The sequence below is a fragment of the Epinephelus moara genome, chromosome 6 (genome assembly GCF_006386435.1).
Source record: "Epinephelus moara isolate mb chromosome 6, YSFRI_EMoa_1.0, whole genome shotgun sequence".
NCBI lineage: Eukaryota > Metazoa > Chordata > Actinopteri > Perciformes > Serranidae > Epinephelus > Epinephelus moara.
The window spans coordinates 38,242,310-38,262,980 of record NC_065511.1 but is presented as its reverse complement, the minus strand read 5'-3'; the positions used below and the strand labels follow the sequence as shown (position 1 = coordinate 38,262,980).

Sequence of the window (20,671 nt, the reverse complement as noted above, 5' to 3'; positions counted from 1 at the left end):
AGTAGAGTTTGTGTTGCTCTGACCAAATACAAGACGTTTTCTATTCTCTCCCCCCATAAAGTCGACCTCCTTTACCATGAGTGACACAGCCCACTGCTTGAGAAACAAGTACTTCATGTACCTGCCAGCTCCATGTCCAGTTAAATCATAATGTCTGACTCCTCTGTTCTGTGGAGCACAACAGCAGCTAAGATAAGGTCAACTTCAGTGTTTGCCCACCAATCCCACAGGTGCATGCTCAACACTATAGACGGGCCGTCGGAGCCTGTGGAGGACTACCTGTGCGACCCGGAGGAGATGCCCCTGGGAGCCAGGGAGAGCCGGCTGCCCTGCCCCGAGGACTGCGTCCTCAACGACTGGGGCCCCTGGAGCCGCTGCAGCCTGGTGAGAGCTGAACCCAGATCAGAACACAGCAGCTCAGCTGTCTGGCACAGATATGGGGACGTCAGACTTCTATAAAGCCCACTGAGATTTATCTTGATATCTTTTTCTTGTCAGAAATATTTCCTCGGAGGCTGAAGGAATTCAAAGCATTGCTACACTGTATCATTGTGAGCAGTGTGTGAATCTTTGTCAACAGGTTATTTCTCGTCTACCAAGGAGGAATAAAAGAGATATATGAACTGGGAAGCTGCAGAAAAATGGTTTATATATCACCTAAATTACACTGTACTCACTGTGCATTCAGCAGGGAAGGAAGATGATTTATGATAAAGACTCAGAACTCCTGAGCAGGTTTCCAAATTTACATTTTGTGACACACAACCCTCTCTGCATCAGCAGTGATGTGGTGGTAAACATAAAGCTGGCTAAAATATTACCCCTGGCTTGTCATCATCATTTGGCAGACAACTACAAACAGTGAAGGTAATTAGTTCAGAAAAATATTGATTTATGATCACATTATTGAGAAAGAAACTCGATGCTACGAGGAATTTAGTTCAAAAACATTCATTTTAGCCCAAAGGTTGATGGTAAAATGAGAAGAACATAAAAACTGAACTCCCTCTACATCATGGCCTGAGAGTCCTTTTCCATCCCACTGTAAAATATGAAGACTTGCAAATTGCGTTTTGTAAAGAGACACCGACCACTGATTTAATCACAGCAGCAAAGCACACACCTACAGGCTGCAGCACGTACGCAATCTTTGTTCTCGCTTTTGCAAAAGCATGTAAGGTGTTAGAAAACCCTGTTCAGCTCTTCTGCCCCTGACACCTCCGGTTCGTGGTAAAAAGCCATTTTAACTGCTCTGGTTTCTCCTGCTGTTCTCACAGCAGCACCCTGGCCATTGTTAATCACACCCCATTCTCTCCCAAAGTGCTTGACACACCGACTTCCCACAATTCCAATCTCGTACTGGAGTCTGCAGTGGCACCAGCGGGGCCTCTCCCACATGTTTTATTCATCGTGCCAGCGATGGAGTTATTCAAAAGGCTGTCATTTTCTCCCCCAACTCTCTTCTTCACAAGCAATGACCGTGTAGAATCTGGTGGTTTACCATTCCGGCAGAATATCCGTTTCAGCCCTCCTGTCATTTCCTCCTGAAAAAAAATCGAATTCCACATTCTGGGAATGCCAGGAGAGAGAAGAGAGAAAGGATCTTTATTTATTTATTTATTTATTTTAGAAATACACGAAAGCATCCCTTTAGGGATAAGGCCTACGCAGATTCTGAGAGAATGTTTTGACATAAGAAATCTTAATGAATTGTTGGGAATTAATCCAGAAGTGGGCAAATTCACACAGTTATCTTCTTTAATATTCACTGAATATAGACATCAGTGTAGTGGGAGCTCTGTGGCTTTGTTCCAGTTTAGGGATATGTTTGTATTCAGTTCTTATCACCCTCTGCAATATGGACTGCATAGTCATTTACGCATTTTAAGAAACATTTTTGTCCAGTTTTTGATGTGTGGTCTCTGTTTCAGCCCTGTACCAGAACCAACAGTCGAGTGCGAACAGCATACACCCTCCGGTCACCCACTGTGGGGAGGCAGTGTCCAGACACGACTGACAAGGAGCCCTGCAGCCTGAACCTCAACTGTTTCAACTACTTCTACAACATCACAGGTAAAGCAAATGTAAAATGATGCACTGTCTTCATAAAGTCCCTACGGGCAGGAGTTCCTTCTCTCAGTAAGGTCATTAAAGCAGTTTGTTTGTGGCAGACGTGTCTCCTCAAAACGACAGTACTGAACATGCCTTGAATTTTGGATGGAGCGGGTTTGGGGGCTGCTGCCACCAGTGTGTCAGGATAAATGTTTCTCAACAAATTACCAATATGAAAACAGGCTTTAAAACTCTCTGCGACCATCACTGCAAACAAAGCTTCCATTTCAGAATGAGCTCCTCATCCGTTTAAACAGCAAGAGGAGAAATCGATAAATTAATCATCTGTTTTTCATTTTCAGCAGCCTTATCGCTTTTGTTTCTCTGGGTGAGATGATTGCAAACTTTGCAAGGTGCGTTGTATAATGATGATGTAACGTCAATGGAGCTCTTTTTAATCTTGCTCACAGCTGCTCTGTGTAAAGCTCCTCGCTGATCACAGGCTAATCTTTTTGTTGTTGGTTGTATTTCAGTGTAACTCCACTTTTCAAGGGAGGATTGAATGGGCAGACATTATGTTTAGCTGCGATCACAAAGCCTTGAAGTTGCAAAGTACAAGTAAAACATTTGACTGTTGGACACTTTGGGTTTGGTCATTTGCATAGTGTCACCTCTGTGGTGATAAGTGAGAGTGGAAAGAAAATATTATGATTTATTTTATACTGCTTTGAACTTTGAATAACTGATTTTATGGCCATTTATAGGCAGCAAAAACAAGATGTGATATTTCATCACCTTTTAAATTTATATAGCAGTTGGATATGTCACCTCCAGTCACAGAACAACATCATTTTGTGACCACCAGAGAAATGTGAGTCCACATTCACTCCCTCTTAACTCTGTTTTTGGTCTCTGCCAAGTCCTGAGGGAAATTTGTGGGTCTTTTGCTGCTAAACCAGGGCTCCAGACAAACTTTTCCTCTGGTAGCACTCGTGCTACCAACTTTGCCAGTTGGTTGCACCAGCACATGATTTGGTTGCAGTTTTCTTTTTCATTTTTTTTAAACTTATTTATATTTGAGAGTTTTTGGGTTGCATTGTGGTGCAGTGGTTAGCATTGATGCCTCACATCAAGAGGTTTCCTGGTTTGAATCTGAGGTGGGTGAACCCTTTTGTGTGGAGTTTGCATGTTCTCCCCGTGTCAGCGTGGGTTTCCTCCAGGTGCTCCAGCTTCCTCCCACAGTCCAAAGACATGCAGGTTAATTGGTGACTCTAAATTGTCCGTAGGTGTGAATGTGAGTGTGAATGGTTGTCTGTCTCTATGTGTCAGCCCTGTGATAGTCTGGTGACCTGTCCAGGGTGAACCCTGCCTCTCGCCCAATGTCAGCTGGGATAGGCTCCAGCACACCCGCGACCCAGAATAAGCGGTAATGGAAGATGAATGAATGAATGAATATATCTGAGAGCTGAAAAAAATAAGTAATTGAAAAATGCACTATTTGTCTTTGATGCAGCCCCTCTGTCCAAAGCTCCTCCTTTGTAGCTTTGCATAATGTCCGGCCTGTTGCATGTTATGAGTAATAGCCTATCAGCACTGAAGGCTGCTGTGCTACAGATGGAGACTGAAGTTGCTCCAGTAAGGGAGCAGAGCTGTGTGTCGAACGTAAGGCAGCAGATATTAAAGAAGTTGTAATAAACATCACAATCCTCTGCACTTAATTTGCAAAAAAACATGGTTTCCACTGGTAATATTCTGCCCATAGTAATGATAACTACTGCATGTCATCTCAGTTGTATGAGTAGAACTGCACAAGAACGAAAGGGAGTGAGACGGCGCCTGGATACGGCGAGAGATGTGACCAGATTATCATAGTTTATAAAAATGCAGCGCAGTGATAATACAGACATTTCATACACTGGCCGTATAACACAGCCTTGCCAATGCACATTAAGCTGCATTAGATCCATCTGTCACTCTCATACTGTGAGACTTCAGCATATTTCATTCACATGAATGCAACCATGTGAGATTTAACTTGCATGCTCATAAATAAAATGGTTGCACACCGTATTTTGGTCACAGTATAGAGCCCTGTTAATGCTCCACTATTTCACCAGCTGGTTTCTAATTGTGTCTGTCTGCTGTTTGGTGCTGAGCAGGTATTGTACAGTGGGTTTTTAGAGCTTTTTCTCTGAAAACATGGCTATGAGAGCGGTGAGAATGAACCACAACAGTAAAGTTAAGGACCAGACAGCTGAGCAATGAGCTGAAATTCACTATAAGGCTCTGTAAAGCCAAGAGGACCTTCAGATTCAGGTGATAATTCTCTTTAAATTCATCACTACAAGTGACAACTTTCACACATTCACACTGTTTTCACATTGTCATTTCATACCTTGTTATAATAAAAGTATAGATTTTAGCAGCTTTGAACAGAAAGATTTTCAAAACTGCTCAAAGATTTAAGCTGGCAGCCTCCCCGAGCTCCCCTCTCTGATCTGCAGGATATCACACCTCCATATCACATGTCACAGAGGCTTCTCTTTCATATTTCATCCCAGAAACTGTAACAAACTATTTCAACAAAAATGAAAAAAGGAGAGATTGGCAGCGTTCCTGTATTTCATTTGGATTTGTTGTGTTGCCTTCATTTCTGCTGCCCCACATTCTCAACCAGCCCACCCTCCTCCTCTGTCTTCCCTTTGTGTTGCTACACCGGGAGACTTGACATATAATCCCTACTGCTGGGTTCACAGTGGCATACAGGCATCCCAGGGTATATGTACATAATATACGAGCAGAGATTATTATTGGGTAAAGCTCTTTTTTTTTTCTTTGTTGATGCTGAGACCATCCAAGCTGCTCTTTCCTTCAGTTTTTCTCCTTTTCTTGCTGTCTCCATCTCAGTCTCTTACTGTCGCTCTTTCTTGTTGCAATCTCCCTATTTTCAGTCCCCAGAGTGCCACAAAGCTCCTCGGCAGAAGGAGACACAATTCCCTGAGTCGAGTTTGCAAACGAGCTCACTGCAGCTAAAAACAGCCACTCATCTTTGTCAGCGGATGGCACACTTCATGAGTGATACCTCAGCCTCCCTGTTGTTGCAGAGTTGTTGTTTTTTAACAACAGCATGCACACTGTCGTTTTAAAGGCATTGGCACCCAAAGCCTGGAATAAAATGTTGCCTTTCCACTTCACAGAAATCATTTTTTTGGGATTGGGGAGGGCAAGGTTCAGCCTCTTACAGCTCTGGATTTTTCTGTTGAGGTTTATTTGAGGAAAACTTGTATTGATGTTGCTTTTAAATCCTGGTTATTTAACTCAAATCTGACCGCCTGGCCACACAGCTTGCTTATGATGCTGGCATGAAAGGATATTGATGGCAGCCAGATTTATTGGATTTAAGTGAGCTGTTATAAACCTTCAATGACCCTCCTTGCTGACAAAGTAATCATCTGTTATCGATGGTGATCTTTGCCAGCCAGAAGCTATTTAGAGCCCGACTCCAAACACACACACACACACTGAGTATTTGAAGGCATTTCGGTGTTACTTGAGTTCTGTGGCAGGAGGGAAGGCAGGCAGAGGGAGGAGAAGTGTGTCATGCAATAAAGGCAATGAGCTGAAGTCAAAGTTACAGTGTGGCAAGCACAAGGCGTGCTCGCCATAATGCTGAGTCATCTCGTAATGGTTAATTTATATGCATGGCACGCCCATCCTAAAAGATCTATCCACAGTGCAGTGAAGGCACACAAATTTTAGTCTACGTCAGCAACGTAGCTGGTAATTAATTTGATTTTGCTGCACTGTGTCAGTACACTACATCAAATATCTACAAATTAAATAACATTTTAGATAAAGATCATAGTGCTTCTACTCCCTGGAACCTACTTTACATCAGCGTATAGAACCTTGAGCTAAACAACTTTCAATGTAACATGAGGCAACATGGTGCGACACTGCATCTCTGTGTGTTCGCCCTTAAAAAGCAGAGACACACCACGGTTGTTTCACAATGTCTGGGGTTTATTCATTCTGAAGTGTAAAGAATTTGTGACAGCTGACGCAGCTGAACCCTTTTGAACAGCGTCTCCTTGTGTTTTGTCCCGCCACATCATCCCACTTCAACTGGAAAAACAACCAAACCACAGACGCAGAACACTCGTGAAATGCTGCTTCCTTGTGACTTGAATAAATGCTCTTCTCCGTTTGCTTCCTGCTCCCGTCTAAATCGTGACTCCCTCTCACCTGCCTTCCCGCTCTGCTTGCACCCAGGGTGGCAAAATCAACAGCAGCCACCTGCTGAACGCTGGTAAATATTAGCTGTATGTGGTAAAGCTCTGAGCTCTACTGGCAGGCAGCAGTCACCATGTGAGGGTCATATTCTACTGTAGAATGTATGTGAAAATGTGATGAGTGAATTATTGGATTCAACAGTTAAATGATGACTTGTAAATGAAAATGTTTCTAACCATCACTCTCAAAGATCAATTGCATACATAAAAGATTATAAAATACTAAAATATTAAGACAACTAAGCACTACCAACCACTGCAGCTCATCTTGTACAAATAAGAAAACTAATTTTGAATGTCTCACCTGTATATGTGCTTGCCTTTCTCCATCAGGTGTGCACATTATAAATCAATAGAGGGTTTATACAAGCATTTTATTTTGTCCTTTGCAGGTGCTTGTAAAGTTGGCCAGACACTTTGGACTGAATCATACTGAAAGCTGCTGTAGTAAATATTTTTCAACAATGGATCAAATAATTATATGTATGCTCCTGTGAACCCACAGAGAATTATCACCTGACTCTGCTCATCGACTCGTTACGAGGAGCATTTCTGTGTTCTTCAGCTCATTGCTTTCGTTTTTCCAGGCCACGACTGCCCTGTTTTTGCTGTTGTTCCTCTTGTAGTCTTGTGAGTGTTGTTTTCAGTGAAATAAAAGCTCTATAAACCAGCAACTAGCTGGTGAAAATAGGAACAGGAGCTGAAAAGCGCAATTTTCCCTCAGGAGTTGGTGGAGACCAAAATAGAGCAAAAAGGAGAGTAAATATTGGACTTACATTCATGAGGCAGCCAGAAACAACTTTAAATGATTGCTAATGTTGCTACATGTTTGCTGGATGTGTAAATAAGCAACTGCATGCTTTTAAGTTTGCAAAACAAACTTGTAGATATGTCAGTATTGTTTTCACTTTTTTTTTTTCCGTTGCTCCCAAGTGGCCATAAAATCAGTTAGACTTGTCTTGGTTTTGACTGCACTGAGGCTCGACTCCCCAAAGACCTGACTTGAGAATTGAAAGCAAAAACATTCAGGTTGTTCTGGTAAAATAAAGATAAATAAGACACTATTGAGACATTTGAGAAAACATGTTTCTGTTATTTAAAAGAAGAAAAAAAAAACAACACAAAAAATCTTGACAGAATATTGTTCCTATTCTGTGTCATTCAAATGTTGAGCTGTCAGACCTGAAAGACATCTTGCCCTGTAATTTGCTTATGAGGACTTGCAACTTGACTTAGACTAGAAGCATGTCTGAAATGACATGGCATTTTGACTTGGACTTGAGTGGGGTCAATGTCTCTTGGCTTGCCTAGAAATTTATCCAGTGCTGACAAAGGACGTTGGATTTTTCGGTGTCTTTTAGGAGTGTAATTCAGTAACTTTATGGTATTATATCTATTCTTTGGATGACGATATGATATTTGCCGATATCACAAAGTCTGCCATGATACAGTTTTGACACTTACTTTTTTTGCTTTTGGCCGTAAAAGATAAAAACAACACACAAATAAAGCTAAAAAACTGTAACCACTTAAGCACAGTAAAGTTTACTTTAAATTGTTCATAGAAAAAAAATTGCCTTGTGGGTAGTGAACTTTTCCTCCGCTCAAAGCTTAACAAATTACATGTATTATTTATACTTTTTCTTACTCACCGTTGGTTTAAGTCTCTGCATCTCCCAACAGAACAGCACTGTTGAATTTCAGTTTGCATGCACGTTGTTTTCATCCTAACATTGTTGAAACAGAGCTGTTAAGAGAAGTTAGCGGAGTGAGATGCCGTTCCAGGCAGGTACATTGTGTTTTATCTCGTTACAGCACGGCTTTGTCTGATGACCCTTATTATCTCCAAAATTTAAAATACGTCCACACAGCTGATTTATACCGGAGTAAATAACATTACCCTCATTGTCTTTCTTTTGGCTGCTTGCCATTATCAGCCTGGTGCTGTTTTACAGTTCTACAGAATTTTAAAATAAAGCCGTAACCTGAAAATGATGATATGGATAAATGTTTTCACTTTGTATTGATGATACTGGTGCAGTGGAAAGCACTGTCGCCTCACAGTGAGAGGGTTCCTGGTTCGAACGTGGAAAGCACTGTCGCCTCACAGTGAGAGGGTTCCTGGTTCGAACCCAGGGTGGGGGAGCCCTTTTGTGCAGAGTTTGCATGTTCTCCCAGTGTCAGTGTGGGTTTCCTCCAGGTGCTCCAGCTTCCTCCCACAGTCCAAAGACATGCAGGTTAATTGGTGACTCTAAATTGTCCGTAGGTGTGAATGTGAGTGTGAATGGTTGACTGTCTCTATGTGTCAGCCCTGTGATAGTCTGGTGACCTGTCCAGGGTGTACCCTGCCTCTCGTCCAGTGTCAGCTGGGATAGGCTCCAGTACACCACGACCCCTAACAGGATAAGCAGTTACGATACATAAATGAATGAATGAGGATACTGGATCGTTGATCATTGAATCGATATAGCAATCCAGATTGATAGATTGTTAAACCCAGTGTCTTTTATTTTGAGTTATTTTCTACCTATCATTTTGTATCACTAATACACAATACTATGTTTTGCATTGTAGAAGTCATTATCGTCTGGGTGAGAGCTGATGCAGCCCAGTGAGCCCAGACCACCTGGTTTTAACATATAACTTGCTAGAATTAATACACTTTGCTGCATTACAGTCAGACCAAGAAACTTCCAAGTACAATCAGTGTATTTCTCCAGGGGACTTTTGTTGACATAAAGAAGCAGATACACAAAATGCAATAGTCCACCTTGTGATGCTCAGGAGCTCGAGGACCATGGTTGTACTGGACATTATTGTCTAGTGTAACTTAATGAACAATATTAATAAGTTAATAAGCTGTGGTGGGTTGTCTGTGTTGCCTCCATCTCAGCCTGGCACCTCCAGGCCTCTGCACTGTTATTTCTTAAGCACTCTGTTGCACTTATATTGGCAATTTTATAAATACTCTCAGCCAAAAATATAACTATGAATATGTTGTGTTTCTCCTCAGACTGGAGTACATGTCAGCTGAGTCCTAACGCTGTGTGTGGGAGCGGCATCAAGACCCGGATGCTCGACTGTGTTCGCAGCGACGGCAAATCAGTTGATATCAAATTCTGCGAGGAGGTGAGACATGCAGAAATTCCTCAAGTGTCTCCTTTTTTCTTTTGTTTGTTTTTCCTTTCCCTTTTGTTTTTTGGCCAGTTCAGATTGTACTTTCCATCTTTGACACACAATTTTTTCTTAATGACTTAATCACATCACTCATTGCAATATATTATCTACCCTTCCAGTACTATTAGCCCGACAGCAACATGAAATATTCAGGAGTAGTCCCATGCAGAGATTGTTGTCGTTGCTTCAGGCTGAGCGTTTTATTCATTCATAATGTGTCTCGGCTCCCTGTAATTGTAGCCGGCGGGCTGTGGCAGAGCCGTCCCCACAGCTATTTAACCCTTGGCCCACTTCATCATCTGGCTCATTCACAAAAACACATTGTGTCAGATTGGCTTTCACAGCAGCCTCGATATTCCAACTCTGCCGGCCTGATGCTGCCCAGCGCAGTCTGTCCCCTGCCAGGACAAAGGCTTCTGGGAATTGTAGTGCAGAGGGGTCAAGCCGCTGTCTGGACGTAACAGATTGAGTTGGCCGTGCTGCGACTGTTTGTCCGCGTCGTGAATGGTTTGATAATGTGTCATGAATTAACCTCTTGATTTCCTACATGTGCTGCAGCTGAATTTGGAGAAGAAGTGGCAGATGAACATCTCTTGTGTGGTCGAGTGTCCCGTCAACTGTCAGCTGTCGGAGTGGTCGGCCTGGTCAGACTGTTCACAGACGTGCGGACTAGAAGGTAAAATGAGGGAAAGATAAGCTCAAATTGTACAAACCGTTGTTGACATTTAGCTGACATTTTTTCCTTGAGCAATTTCGAGTTTGATCAAAGAACTCACGGACCTCACTGGCAGCCAGGAGAAAAATCTGTAACCTTTTGCTAATATGACATGCTCTCCAACCATTAGCTCACATTTTCAGCATCAATTAAGCATGATCTTACAATGATCACTGCACTGATATGTATCTTTATTACACTTTTCATGTGCAATAATTCAAAAAAATCGCAGTAAGAGCAAAAGCCAGAGCAAAGAAATGACAACAATAAAAAAGAGCACGTAAGACACAAGCTCAGGGACAAATAATAAAACATCTTTACATTGAAGCCAAGGTGCTTTATGACCCGAGTATTTACCTGCAGAGGGGACTGCACAGGGTTTTCATCCATGTTAAGTAAGATCCCCCCTGTAGGGAGCAGAGGTGCTCAGCTCAGAGGGAACTATGGACTCTGTGGGGAAGAACTGAACAATGGTTCATCAAGCAAGATTACCCATCAGTCATTGCAGCTTGCTGGAGCGCCATTCATAGTTATCAAGGACGACATAATATACAATAAATATTATATAATAATCTGTAAATAATAAGCATTAGCTACAACTAGAGTGGACTGTGTAATGGGCAATTTTAATTTGATTTTAATTTGATTTTTAATTTCGATGTATGCACTTATTTTAACTTATTTTAGTTCATGTCTATTTTAATACCACTGTGTTGTTGTTGATGAGGGGAAATGTGGTTATTGTTTTTTATTAGCTGCAGGACAGCTGAATTTCCCTTCGGGGATGAATCAAGTTCTTTCTGTTCTGTTCTATTCTATTCTATAATAGCATATATATCATAAATAAACTAATTGTAAATTGTAAATTCTCGTAAATTAAATTAAAATCACATTTATTCACAAGTTACATACATTTCAATAGAATATGTTTTGTAATGGTGCAGTATCAGTTTTTGTTTCAGTATGTTTTCACTGTTTAAGATAAGATAAAATTTTATTGATCCCACTCCGGGGAAATTCACATTACAGCAGCTCAAATAGCACAGATAGAAAAGCAAGTTGAATGGCAACAGAATACTTATAGAATAAAGATAAAATACAAAAAGGTATATCAGAATTAGAAAGATATAAAATATAAAGTTCTAATATTAGACACTATACACACATATGGAAGAAGAAAAGGTGTATCTGAATATGTGTATGCAGTAACACACGGAGGAACTGATGTCTGCACTGGTGACATTGCAGGGTGTTGTGAGTGGAGGAATTTTGCTGAGGGAAGTTCCTTTAACCAACATTCCCCGAACAGGGAGCAGGGGGTACTGTTTCTGTTCACTGTAGAGCGATGCACAGCTCTGGTCTGTTTTTAAAGATGTGATATAAAAGATGATGCAGAATTAGCCAGGCTGAGCTCGGTCACTTCATAGACGTGATGGCAAATGGCCAAACACATCAAGTTGTGGAGTTTGCGTCAGGGGCCAGTGATTCAGCTCAAATGGGGTTAGCCTCTTAAACCTCACTGATCTGCAGTCGGTCCAGTCATTACAGACTCATGCTGTGCAACTAAACACTGCGCAGAGTGAGTCACATTTCTCACAAATTAATTTCTGAGTGTGCAGTCTTGGGTTTGAATATTTCACTCAGAGTTAAATACATGTAGCTTCAGTGAAGAGTTAGAACAAGATATGAAGGGATAGTTCAGATTTTTTGAAGTGGGGTTGTATGGGGTACTTATCCATAGACAGAGTTTTATATACTTTAGATGTCAGTTGTCACGCACCTAACCAGGCTGGACTCTGTCTGACATGGAAGCTAAGCAATGTACTGCTGTGGAGGGGTCAGCAACAAAATGTATTTTAGCCACCTGAAAAAAGTCCAAACTTAAAAAATCAGTATCAGGTTAAGTTGTACGCTATATTGAGAATATTTTCACTGCTTTACCTTGTTGTCAGACACTGATTTCCAACGGAAAAATTGAGCCATTACATCGCTCTCTTCAAAGCCAAACTCTGTTGAGGAAAAACAGAGATTTAACATAGCTGACCACAGGAGCTGCTGGTCTACTGCTGCCTCAAACAGTTATTTCATCTGAGTTATTGTGTCACTTTGGAGTATAAAAGGGCTTAGTTCAGATTCACCAAAGTCACACAATAACACAAACTGACTAACTGATTGAAGCGACAGTAGACCAGCAGGTCCTGTGTCCTGTGAGCTAAAATTACAGTTTTTCTCAATAGAGTCCGGTGGCTTTGACAGAAGCATAGATGGGAAACTAAGCTGTTAACAGCTTTCCTGTTGGATGGGGCTGTCTGGCAGAAAGGTAAAGCAGACTAGTAGGCTTTTTTAAAGTGTCTTAAATATGCTGACCCCCATCCACAGCAGTATATGGCTAAGCATCTGTGTGGGACTCCAGCCTGCTTCTCCAAACTGGAGGCATGCCAACCAACATCTGCTGTTTGTAATACACTGACTATGGATAAGTATCCCATACAACCCTATTTCAAAAAATCTTTTCCTTTATAAGTGCTCTGTGGAGTTGTCTTGTAAACAAACTAAGCTAAGTGGTTGCTAAGTGGCTAATGGGCATATAGCTACTTCCATGTTTCAGATGATACGTCATGTTTGTAGTCGACCAATGAAGATGAGTTTACATATCACCTTGGGTTCGTCCTTCACCTTCTCAAAATGATCCCACACTTTGGATTTCCTGCCCGACATGTTATTAACTAGCCTGTGGAATAACTGCAGGTACCAGCCCTGGAAATTAACCTGACTCCTGTCTGACTGCTGTGTGGACACTTCCTGTGTCTGCCCTTTTAAGTTTAAGTCCCACATGGTCCAGTCATATAGGTTTTGATTTATTTTGACAAGGTGCAGCTCCTGATAGGGTTTCATGTTTTTTTTCTTTTTGGTTTATTTGTTTGTTTTTTTGTCTGCGACTAAGCGACCAATGAAATCTTGCCAACTAATGACCTTTCTGGTTGAATAATGTTTGGTCGACTATTATGGGGCAGCCCCTAGCCTGATGGACACATCTGCAATTTGATTGGTATGATTTTACTATCAGTGTATATGTCCAACAGTGAGGATCACATGTACCTTTAATGTGCTTGTAATAAACTTAACAGTGTCATCTGGTACTGTAGATGACAATAACATTGTTAATGTGATAATATGAAGAGGCAGACCTGAGGTTGATGATCATGACTCTCATCATGATCCAGCTGATATTCTTATCTAATTACTCTTTATGTGAGAGCTGAGTGACTCAGAATTGCATTAGAGTACAACTAAAAAAACAGGTGTGACTTTTTGTTGACAGTCCCTCGGCTACTTGTGACATGAAAGAATCAAATAATGAAAATGCAACAGAGTGGACTTTATGATGCTCGGAAGAAGCTAGCACTAAAAATTCAGGGGTTGTGCTTGGCAGCCTTAGGTAGTAAATGCATTCATGTATGAATGTGAAGCAGGAAGATGCAAATAAAAAACATAAAGGTATAGGTCTCACGGAGCCTGCACACATAAAGCTTTAAATATTATGTTCACATACAGTACCAGGTTTGTTTATAAGGAGCCTATTGCATCAACATTCTCCTGTGCATGTGCGTGACTCCACACCAAAGTACTAAAGCATGCTGTGGCTGGGTGAAAACATGCATGCTCAGCAAAATGCACTTAAAAAAGTCCCATATCAGACACTTCCTGTTCCCACTGGAGGCATTTGGCCAGAAAAACTCACAAAAGCAAAAGAGAGGAAGTGTTTATTTAAGAGTCTTCCCAAATGACCGGCAAAAATGTGTCCTCTTGCTGCCTGGTCGTTGTTCCCGGCGGTTCACACAATTGATTCTGTCCCATTACATCTTCCTGCTCCTCAGGGCTGTGGGGAACGCTTTGAAGAAGAGCCGCAACAGCGATAGTTGCTAAATCATAAGGAATAAGATAAAAGTTGAAGAAAGGCTGAAGGAGCAAGAGGGGACCTTATTTGATGTGTTTTTTTTTTTTGCGTGTATGTGTGTGGGATGTTGTCTTGTTGGAATAGGATATGAGGTTGTACAGTTTGTGTGAATGTGTGGGAAGACTGATTTATGTTTTATGTGTTGAAAGGTGTCGTAGGTTGGCAAAGGTGTATTCTGAGGTGAGCAGATTGTTGGCGAGGCAGTGTGAAAACTAAAGCGGGATATGCAACAAATGAAGGGTGGTGAGATTTCAGAGTGGGTGGTTTAAAACAGGAAGACAGGAAGGTTGCATTTTAAAATATGAGCATATGTGTGTCAGGTTTCTGTGTCGAGTTTTCCAGCTAATTCATAGCTTCAGTGCTGCACTTAAATCAACGTCTCTGAGGTGTTTGCTGCTGCAATGTTTTGGATTTATTTAAAGAGAGTTTTGCTGATTGATGTGGAAGAAAAGCCATTTTACTCAAGTGGACCAAGAGCCAATCAAGATGCCAGAGAAAAAGTGCAGTATTTCAGGCTATTTGGAGAAGCCTGCTCCGTTAAGTGAAGTGCTATTTCGCACGGCAACGTTAATTTAATGCCTTCAAAACAAACACATACACATGCATTTAAAATGAGCTGTTAACAGATGGAATGGATGATTGCTGTGTGGTAAAACGCAGTGGTCACTGCATGTGCCAAAATGTGTTTGCATTTAGTTTACTTTGCAGAAAACACTGCAGCTTTACATTCTGTGTAATTGTATTATTTTAAAAAAGAAACCTGTAAAAGCTCAGCAGAGGAAATATAATACAAGTAAAGTATAAGACTCAGTTTTCAGAGAGGATCCTGATAGTGTTTTTGTAGCTTGAGTGGTACTTATTTTTTTCCTATCTATAATACTAATTGTTTAATTGAACAGTGTAATTTACAAACAATTACGCAGTGCAACCACATAAAAATGAAGAGGAAAACACACAAGCAGGGTTCCCGCAGATCGTTATAAAGTCTTAAAAGGCATTGAATTCCTTCATCTAAAAATAAGGTCTTAATTGGTGTTAAATTGTTTTGAATCAATGTTTCAAAAGTCTTATAAGTGTTAAATCATGGGAAGTAGGATTTTATTAATAGTTTTTTTTATGTTGCTTTTTAAATTCTTAAAATTATTTGGTAACATCTATGAGTTTGCCTCTGTGCCAACAACTGTCGTGGCTAGTGGCATTATGTTACAGGGTTGTCTGTCCGTTCCATTATTGCGAACATGATATCTCAAAAACGCCTTGAAAAAATTCCTTCAAATTTGGCACAAACATCCAGGTGGACTCAAGAATGATATGATCAGAGTTTAGTGCTTATAGATCAAAGTCCAAGGTCACTGTGACCTCACAAAACATGCCTTTTGGCCAGAACTCAAGAATTCATACGCTAATTATGACAAAGTTTCACATACATGTCTGATAGAATAAAATGAGGCTGACATTTTATATCTAAAAGGTCAAATGTCAACTTCTCTGTGGCATCATAATGTTCTGCAAAAACATATTTCTGGCCATTACTCAACACCATATCTCAGGAACAGAAGGGGAGACATTTGGTCAGATACTGAATTGGTAAAACTCATCTTGGATGTCCCCTTTGAAACTGTGCTGATTGTTTAGATCTTCTGTGCTGCCAAGCTGAAGATTTGTGTGAAGTATTCCCATTTTAGAATGTGTGGCTTTGTTGCAGCAACATCCATATTTGAAGCATTTTAATATAATTTACCAAATGTGTCTCGCATTAACGTCAGGCTGATCACGATAGTGGGAGCAACAACAATCATATTTTGTTTTTGGCTGGGATGCTCAGACCAGAGGATCCACTGTCTGCTAGCTAGCTGTTACTATACCCATGATATGGTGAAGTGAAAATTCAATGGAAATTGACTGTTTAACTAAGCCTTGGTGGCATGGCTTAAACCGTTGCAAGGCGATGTGTATGAGGTTCGAGGTATTTTATGCAAAAAGTTTTCAATCTTGGCATGATGGGAGTCAAGGCAGTGGAATCCCACATGCAGAGTGAGAAACAGAATACCACAAAGAACACCTTCCAGCAAATGCTAGTTATTTCCAAGTTCACGCCTTTACCCTAAGATTTGGGTGTATGCCCAGACAGAAAGCAGAGATACTGTGGTGTCTGAACATGAGGACAAAACACCAATCATCTAAAACACTGTTTCCATGAAGCAGTACGTTATGGTTCAGTTCAGTACGGTGCACTTTTTTCCGTTTCCACTTTGAAAAGTTGTGGATGCTACCAATGGAACCGTTCTGTACCGTCCCCACTTTTGGTCCCCCCTTTGTTGGGGTACCTAGCACACAGATCTGGTACTAAAAGGTGAAGCTGTGAACACTGCAGTCTGTTGATTGGTCAATAGAGGACGGTCACTCTGCTCAGGGCTGAGTTGTGTCTGGTTTTGAGGCTCATGTAACCACTGTTCATACTGTGGAGAGTTTTATAAATGTAACTAAAAAATGAAAGGATGTGGGAACTGTTTGTGGTGGAAAAACTAGGGTCTAGGTACCATGTCTGAAGGGTTACTTTTGGTTCCAAAGGTATCGTACCAAAAATGTTTGGTGGAAACGGGGCTTAAGTGAGTGATGTGACATGATGAAGGAATAGAAGACGTATTCTCTGAAATGTTCCGGCCTCTGAAACGTGTTGGTACATGTTTTTTTTTTAATGATTGTAAAATTTGTCCTAAGTTTAATTCCAAGTGGCATTAAAAATGTCTTGAAAAGTCTAAATCTAACTTACCTTAAGCTGTAGGAACCTTGGCAAACATTTAAGGGAAATTGAATGCTAAAACGTTGATGATGTCACTTCTGGTTCCAGGTAAGATGTGGCGGAGGCGTTCAGTGGTCCAGGCCTCCCAGGGCGACGGCCGGCCCTGCCCTTCTCAGATGGAGCAGTGGAAGCCCTGCCCAGTCCGACCCTGCTACCGCTGGCAGTACAGCCCCTGGTCTGAGTGTCGGGTGGAGGTATGTCAATAAATCATTACATGATATCATTATCTCGGGGAATTAAATATTAATGATCGTATCAACTTCTGTCAGCTACAAGAAATGCAGCTTTGACAGCTTCCTGGTTCGACAGAGATCAATACACTCATGAGTTTGAGCCAAAAAGTTGATTTCAGAAGACAGAAATCTCACAACCTGGCAAAAAGTAATGGAGTCTTTAGTATTGATGAACAGCCCCATCAATCCCTGCGCATACAGTTATTTTTGGAGATGGACAGTAAAATCAATGTAATGTACTTTTAACGCTGATACATTACTGTAAACCAATACCTTTGCCAGGAAATTTGGCAGCCTTTACACTTCATTTTGAATTGTGTGCCATCAGGTCAAATTATTAAAGCAGTCTGCTGCATCGCTTCATGACATAAAACAAAACTTTGCAAGCATGGGTGCCGTTTTATGAGACTACAGGGAGACATATCACCTCTTATAATTCATTTAGGTCACTCTTCCCTCTCAGTTAACTCTATAAAGTGTCCAATAATCAATTGAATACTTTTAATGTGAAGCTGCAGCAGTGTAGGAAAGCAGCAGTCAGTAGAGTGAACACAAACCCTGGAGGTATCTTCAGCAGTGATTTATGTCCACCAAAGAGAATCCTCCTTTTTGTTGATGAACTGAATGAAACTGTGCCAAGAAGACTGTTTGGATAATGAGCATCTTTGTGCAAATTTTAATTACATATGTGAGAGTGATTTTTTTCCTTTGATTTCACAATCTGGACTGAGAACGTGAATCTCCTGTTTGTTCAGAAAGATTATTGTCCATCACTTAACTGGTGAAGAAGTAGCCTTGGTTGAGCTTAAGTTTAGAGTGGAATTAGACAAGTTATCATTATGACGTTAATGTTGGTTACACAATGTAATGGCTATAGTACAAATACACCATTTGCATTTACTTTGGTTCCCCAGAAGCCTCACTTCTAGGGCTAAGTATTGGTACTCAATGCCTTTAAGGTATCGGCTAAAATAACCTAGTACCAAGTCTCATCAAAACTCCTGCAGTCAAACGATACTGCATTCAAGGGGTCCAGGGGTCTGATCCTGAATGATCCCTGTCGGATCAGCAAGCTTTCTGACACAGGCATATCTGGAGCTGCTCTCCTCCCAGTCAGCTCAATGTCTGCCCAATTAGCATGAGCTAACACAGCAGCAACCACTAACCGAGCCGTTAAACTGTCCCAACAAACTCACACTGACACCAAAACGGCTCGACTCTATCATTAAACTATTTGAATACTGTTAGGTGACGTTAGCCATGTGATGTTAACAGTTAGGCCTGTCACTGTGTGAGTGTAGCCGGGAACATTGTCACAACTGTCCCTGATGTGATGCTCACACTCCCACAGCAGCTACAACCCATACAGTCTGTGGTGAGGTCGAGCACAGTGTATTTGACAGAGTTGGCAGTTCTGCGTGCCGAGCTGCTGCCTGGACGTTCAAAATTCTGCCTATACCACACCAGATGAAATACTCTCTTGGTATCAGTATCATTTTAAGGGTACTGGTATTGATATCATAATTTTTTAAACGATACCCACCCCACTTGCTTTTGCTATGCAGTTCTGTTAGCCTCCGGATACAGTCTCCTGGGAAGATAAAGCCTGAATGTACAGTACAAAGGAAAAGCAACAACGATCGTTTCAGTACCCCTAGTTAACTATGTTAGTAACCCGGCATAGTTGTGTAATAAATGTGCCTGTCTATTGCATTACAAGTAAATTTACTTCATTCTGATAGTAACTTACTTAGGGCTGCCACTAATGATTATTTTCATTGTCGACTAATCTGTCGATTATTTCTTCGATTAGTCGACTAATCGTTTCATCGAAAAATGTGTTAAAATGTTGAAAAATGTCGGTCTGTCTCGCCCAAGCCCCAAAATTACGTTGTCTAATGTCTTGTTTCATACTCACGCCAAAGGGTTTTAGCTCACTGTCACGGGAGAGTGTGTAAAGCTGCCAATATCTGAACGTAAGAAGCTGCAGTAAGAGTATTTTGGGGTACTTTTATAGTACTTTTCTATGAAAAATGACTCAAACCGATTAGTCGACTACTAAAATAGTCACCGATTATTTTAATAGTCAATTAGTCATCGATTAGTCGACTAATCGTGGCAGCCCTAAACTTACTTTGACTCACCTCAGTGACGTCTTCGGAGCTGCCGTGTTAACAAGCCGGCAGCGTAAGATTTAGTTTCAGTTTTGTTTCTTGGGGTTGATTTTAAGATGACAGTGTTTTTACTTTCCCATTTTTTCACCATTCACCAGTTCTATCTTAATTTATTTCTGTGTGTAAATGTTAAAACTGAGTGTGTTGATATTTATAATTGAAACCCAGATTTTATTCATTTATTTGTGATCATTTGCAAGGCTCCGCATAAAGTGATATTTTTTCTTTTCAACAACAGCAGCAACAATAATGCCTCTTACTAAACAGTAGGAGGGGGAAAGTTACAACATTGTCTGTTTCCACTTTAAATTCAACAGGATTTACAGAACATCAACAGCATTCTCCTGATTAAGCTTTTTCGTACAATAAATGTTGGGGCGGACGTGCCCGTCAGCTGCAGACTGCGATTTTAAAGCGCTTTAAAGTGTCATTAATATTTTACATAGTTTATGTTTATATGCACTTTGTAAAAGGCAGCACATATTAATAACAAAAATATATACTTTCAAACTACATTATTATTTTTATCACTGTGTTTATTGTAATTTGTGCATACATTTTTATTAGTGGCAGCCTTAATTCTACCTAAAGCCATCAATTAAAGTGGCTGGTGGACAAAATTAGCAGCCATAGCTATAATTTACCAGTATTAAGCTGTCACTCAGTCGCTGTAGGTTTATGTAACTGCCCTGTTTCACTGTAGTAACTCATCATCCTGCTTCTTCTGTGGTGTTCCTGTCAGAACGTGGTGTGTGGACACGGTATTCGCTACAGAAACCTGTCCTGCTTCGTGTCGGACGGCTCCAGCGACGGTGAGGGCAGCTTGGTGGACGAGGAGCTGTGCAGCAGCCTGGAGCTGGCCATCGATGGAGAGAAGCAGATCTACCTGAAGGAGGCTTGCATCCTTCCCTGCCCAGGTAACAACAATGCCCATAAGATATTGTAGCAAGCTGGAGTTTCTTGTCTACAAGAAGGCAGCAGAGAGATGACCTCTTAACCAGGAAGTGCTCTTTATTTGACTGTAGCACACCTACTCACTGGACTCTCCAATATCAACGCAGGCAGGAGGTCACTAACAGCATATACAACTTATATTCATGGTGCAGTAAGTCTTTTACCACAGCATTAACTGTAACCCATTACAAGCATTGTGAAATGCATAAACATTAATCACTGCGTAAAAGGTAATGTGAGCGATTTAGAACACATTTAAACACTGGCTTTCGGCCTTAAATACACAGCATGCTGAGAAACTCCACCCATTAGC

General features: G+C 41.0%; 1 protein-coding gene across 1 annotated transcript in view; it reads left to right on the top strand.

Annotated features, from left to right (window-relative positions):
- LOC126391922 (thrombospondin type-1 domain-containing protein 7A) overlaps nt 1–20,671 on the top strand; it is a 293,064-nt gene that overhangs the window by 245,298 nt on the left and 27,095 nt on the right. Inside the window, exons 19-24 of the mRNA XM_050046936.1 lie at nt 231–384; nt 1,932–2,073; nt 9,358–9,473; nt 10,080–10,197; nt 17,046–17,191; nt 20,147–20,321. Of these exons, the coding sequence (XP_049902893.1) occupies nt 231–384; nt 1,932–2,073; nt 9,358–9,473; nt 10,080–10,197; nt 17,046–17,191; nt 20,147–20,321 (851 nt within the window). The remainder of the gene's footprint in view (nt 1–230; nt 385–1,931; nt 2,074–9,357; nt 9,474–10,079; nt 10,198–17,045; nt 17,192–20,146; nt 20,322–20,671) is intronic.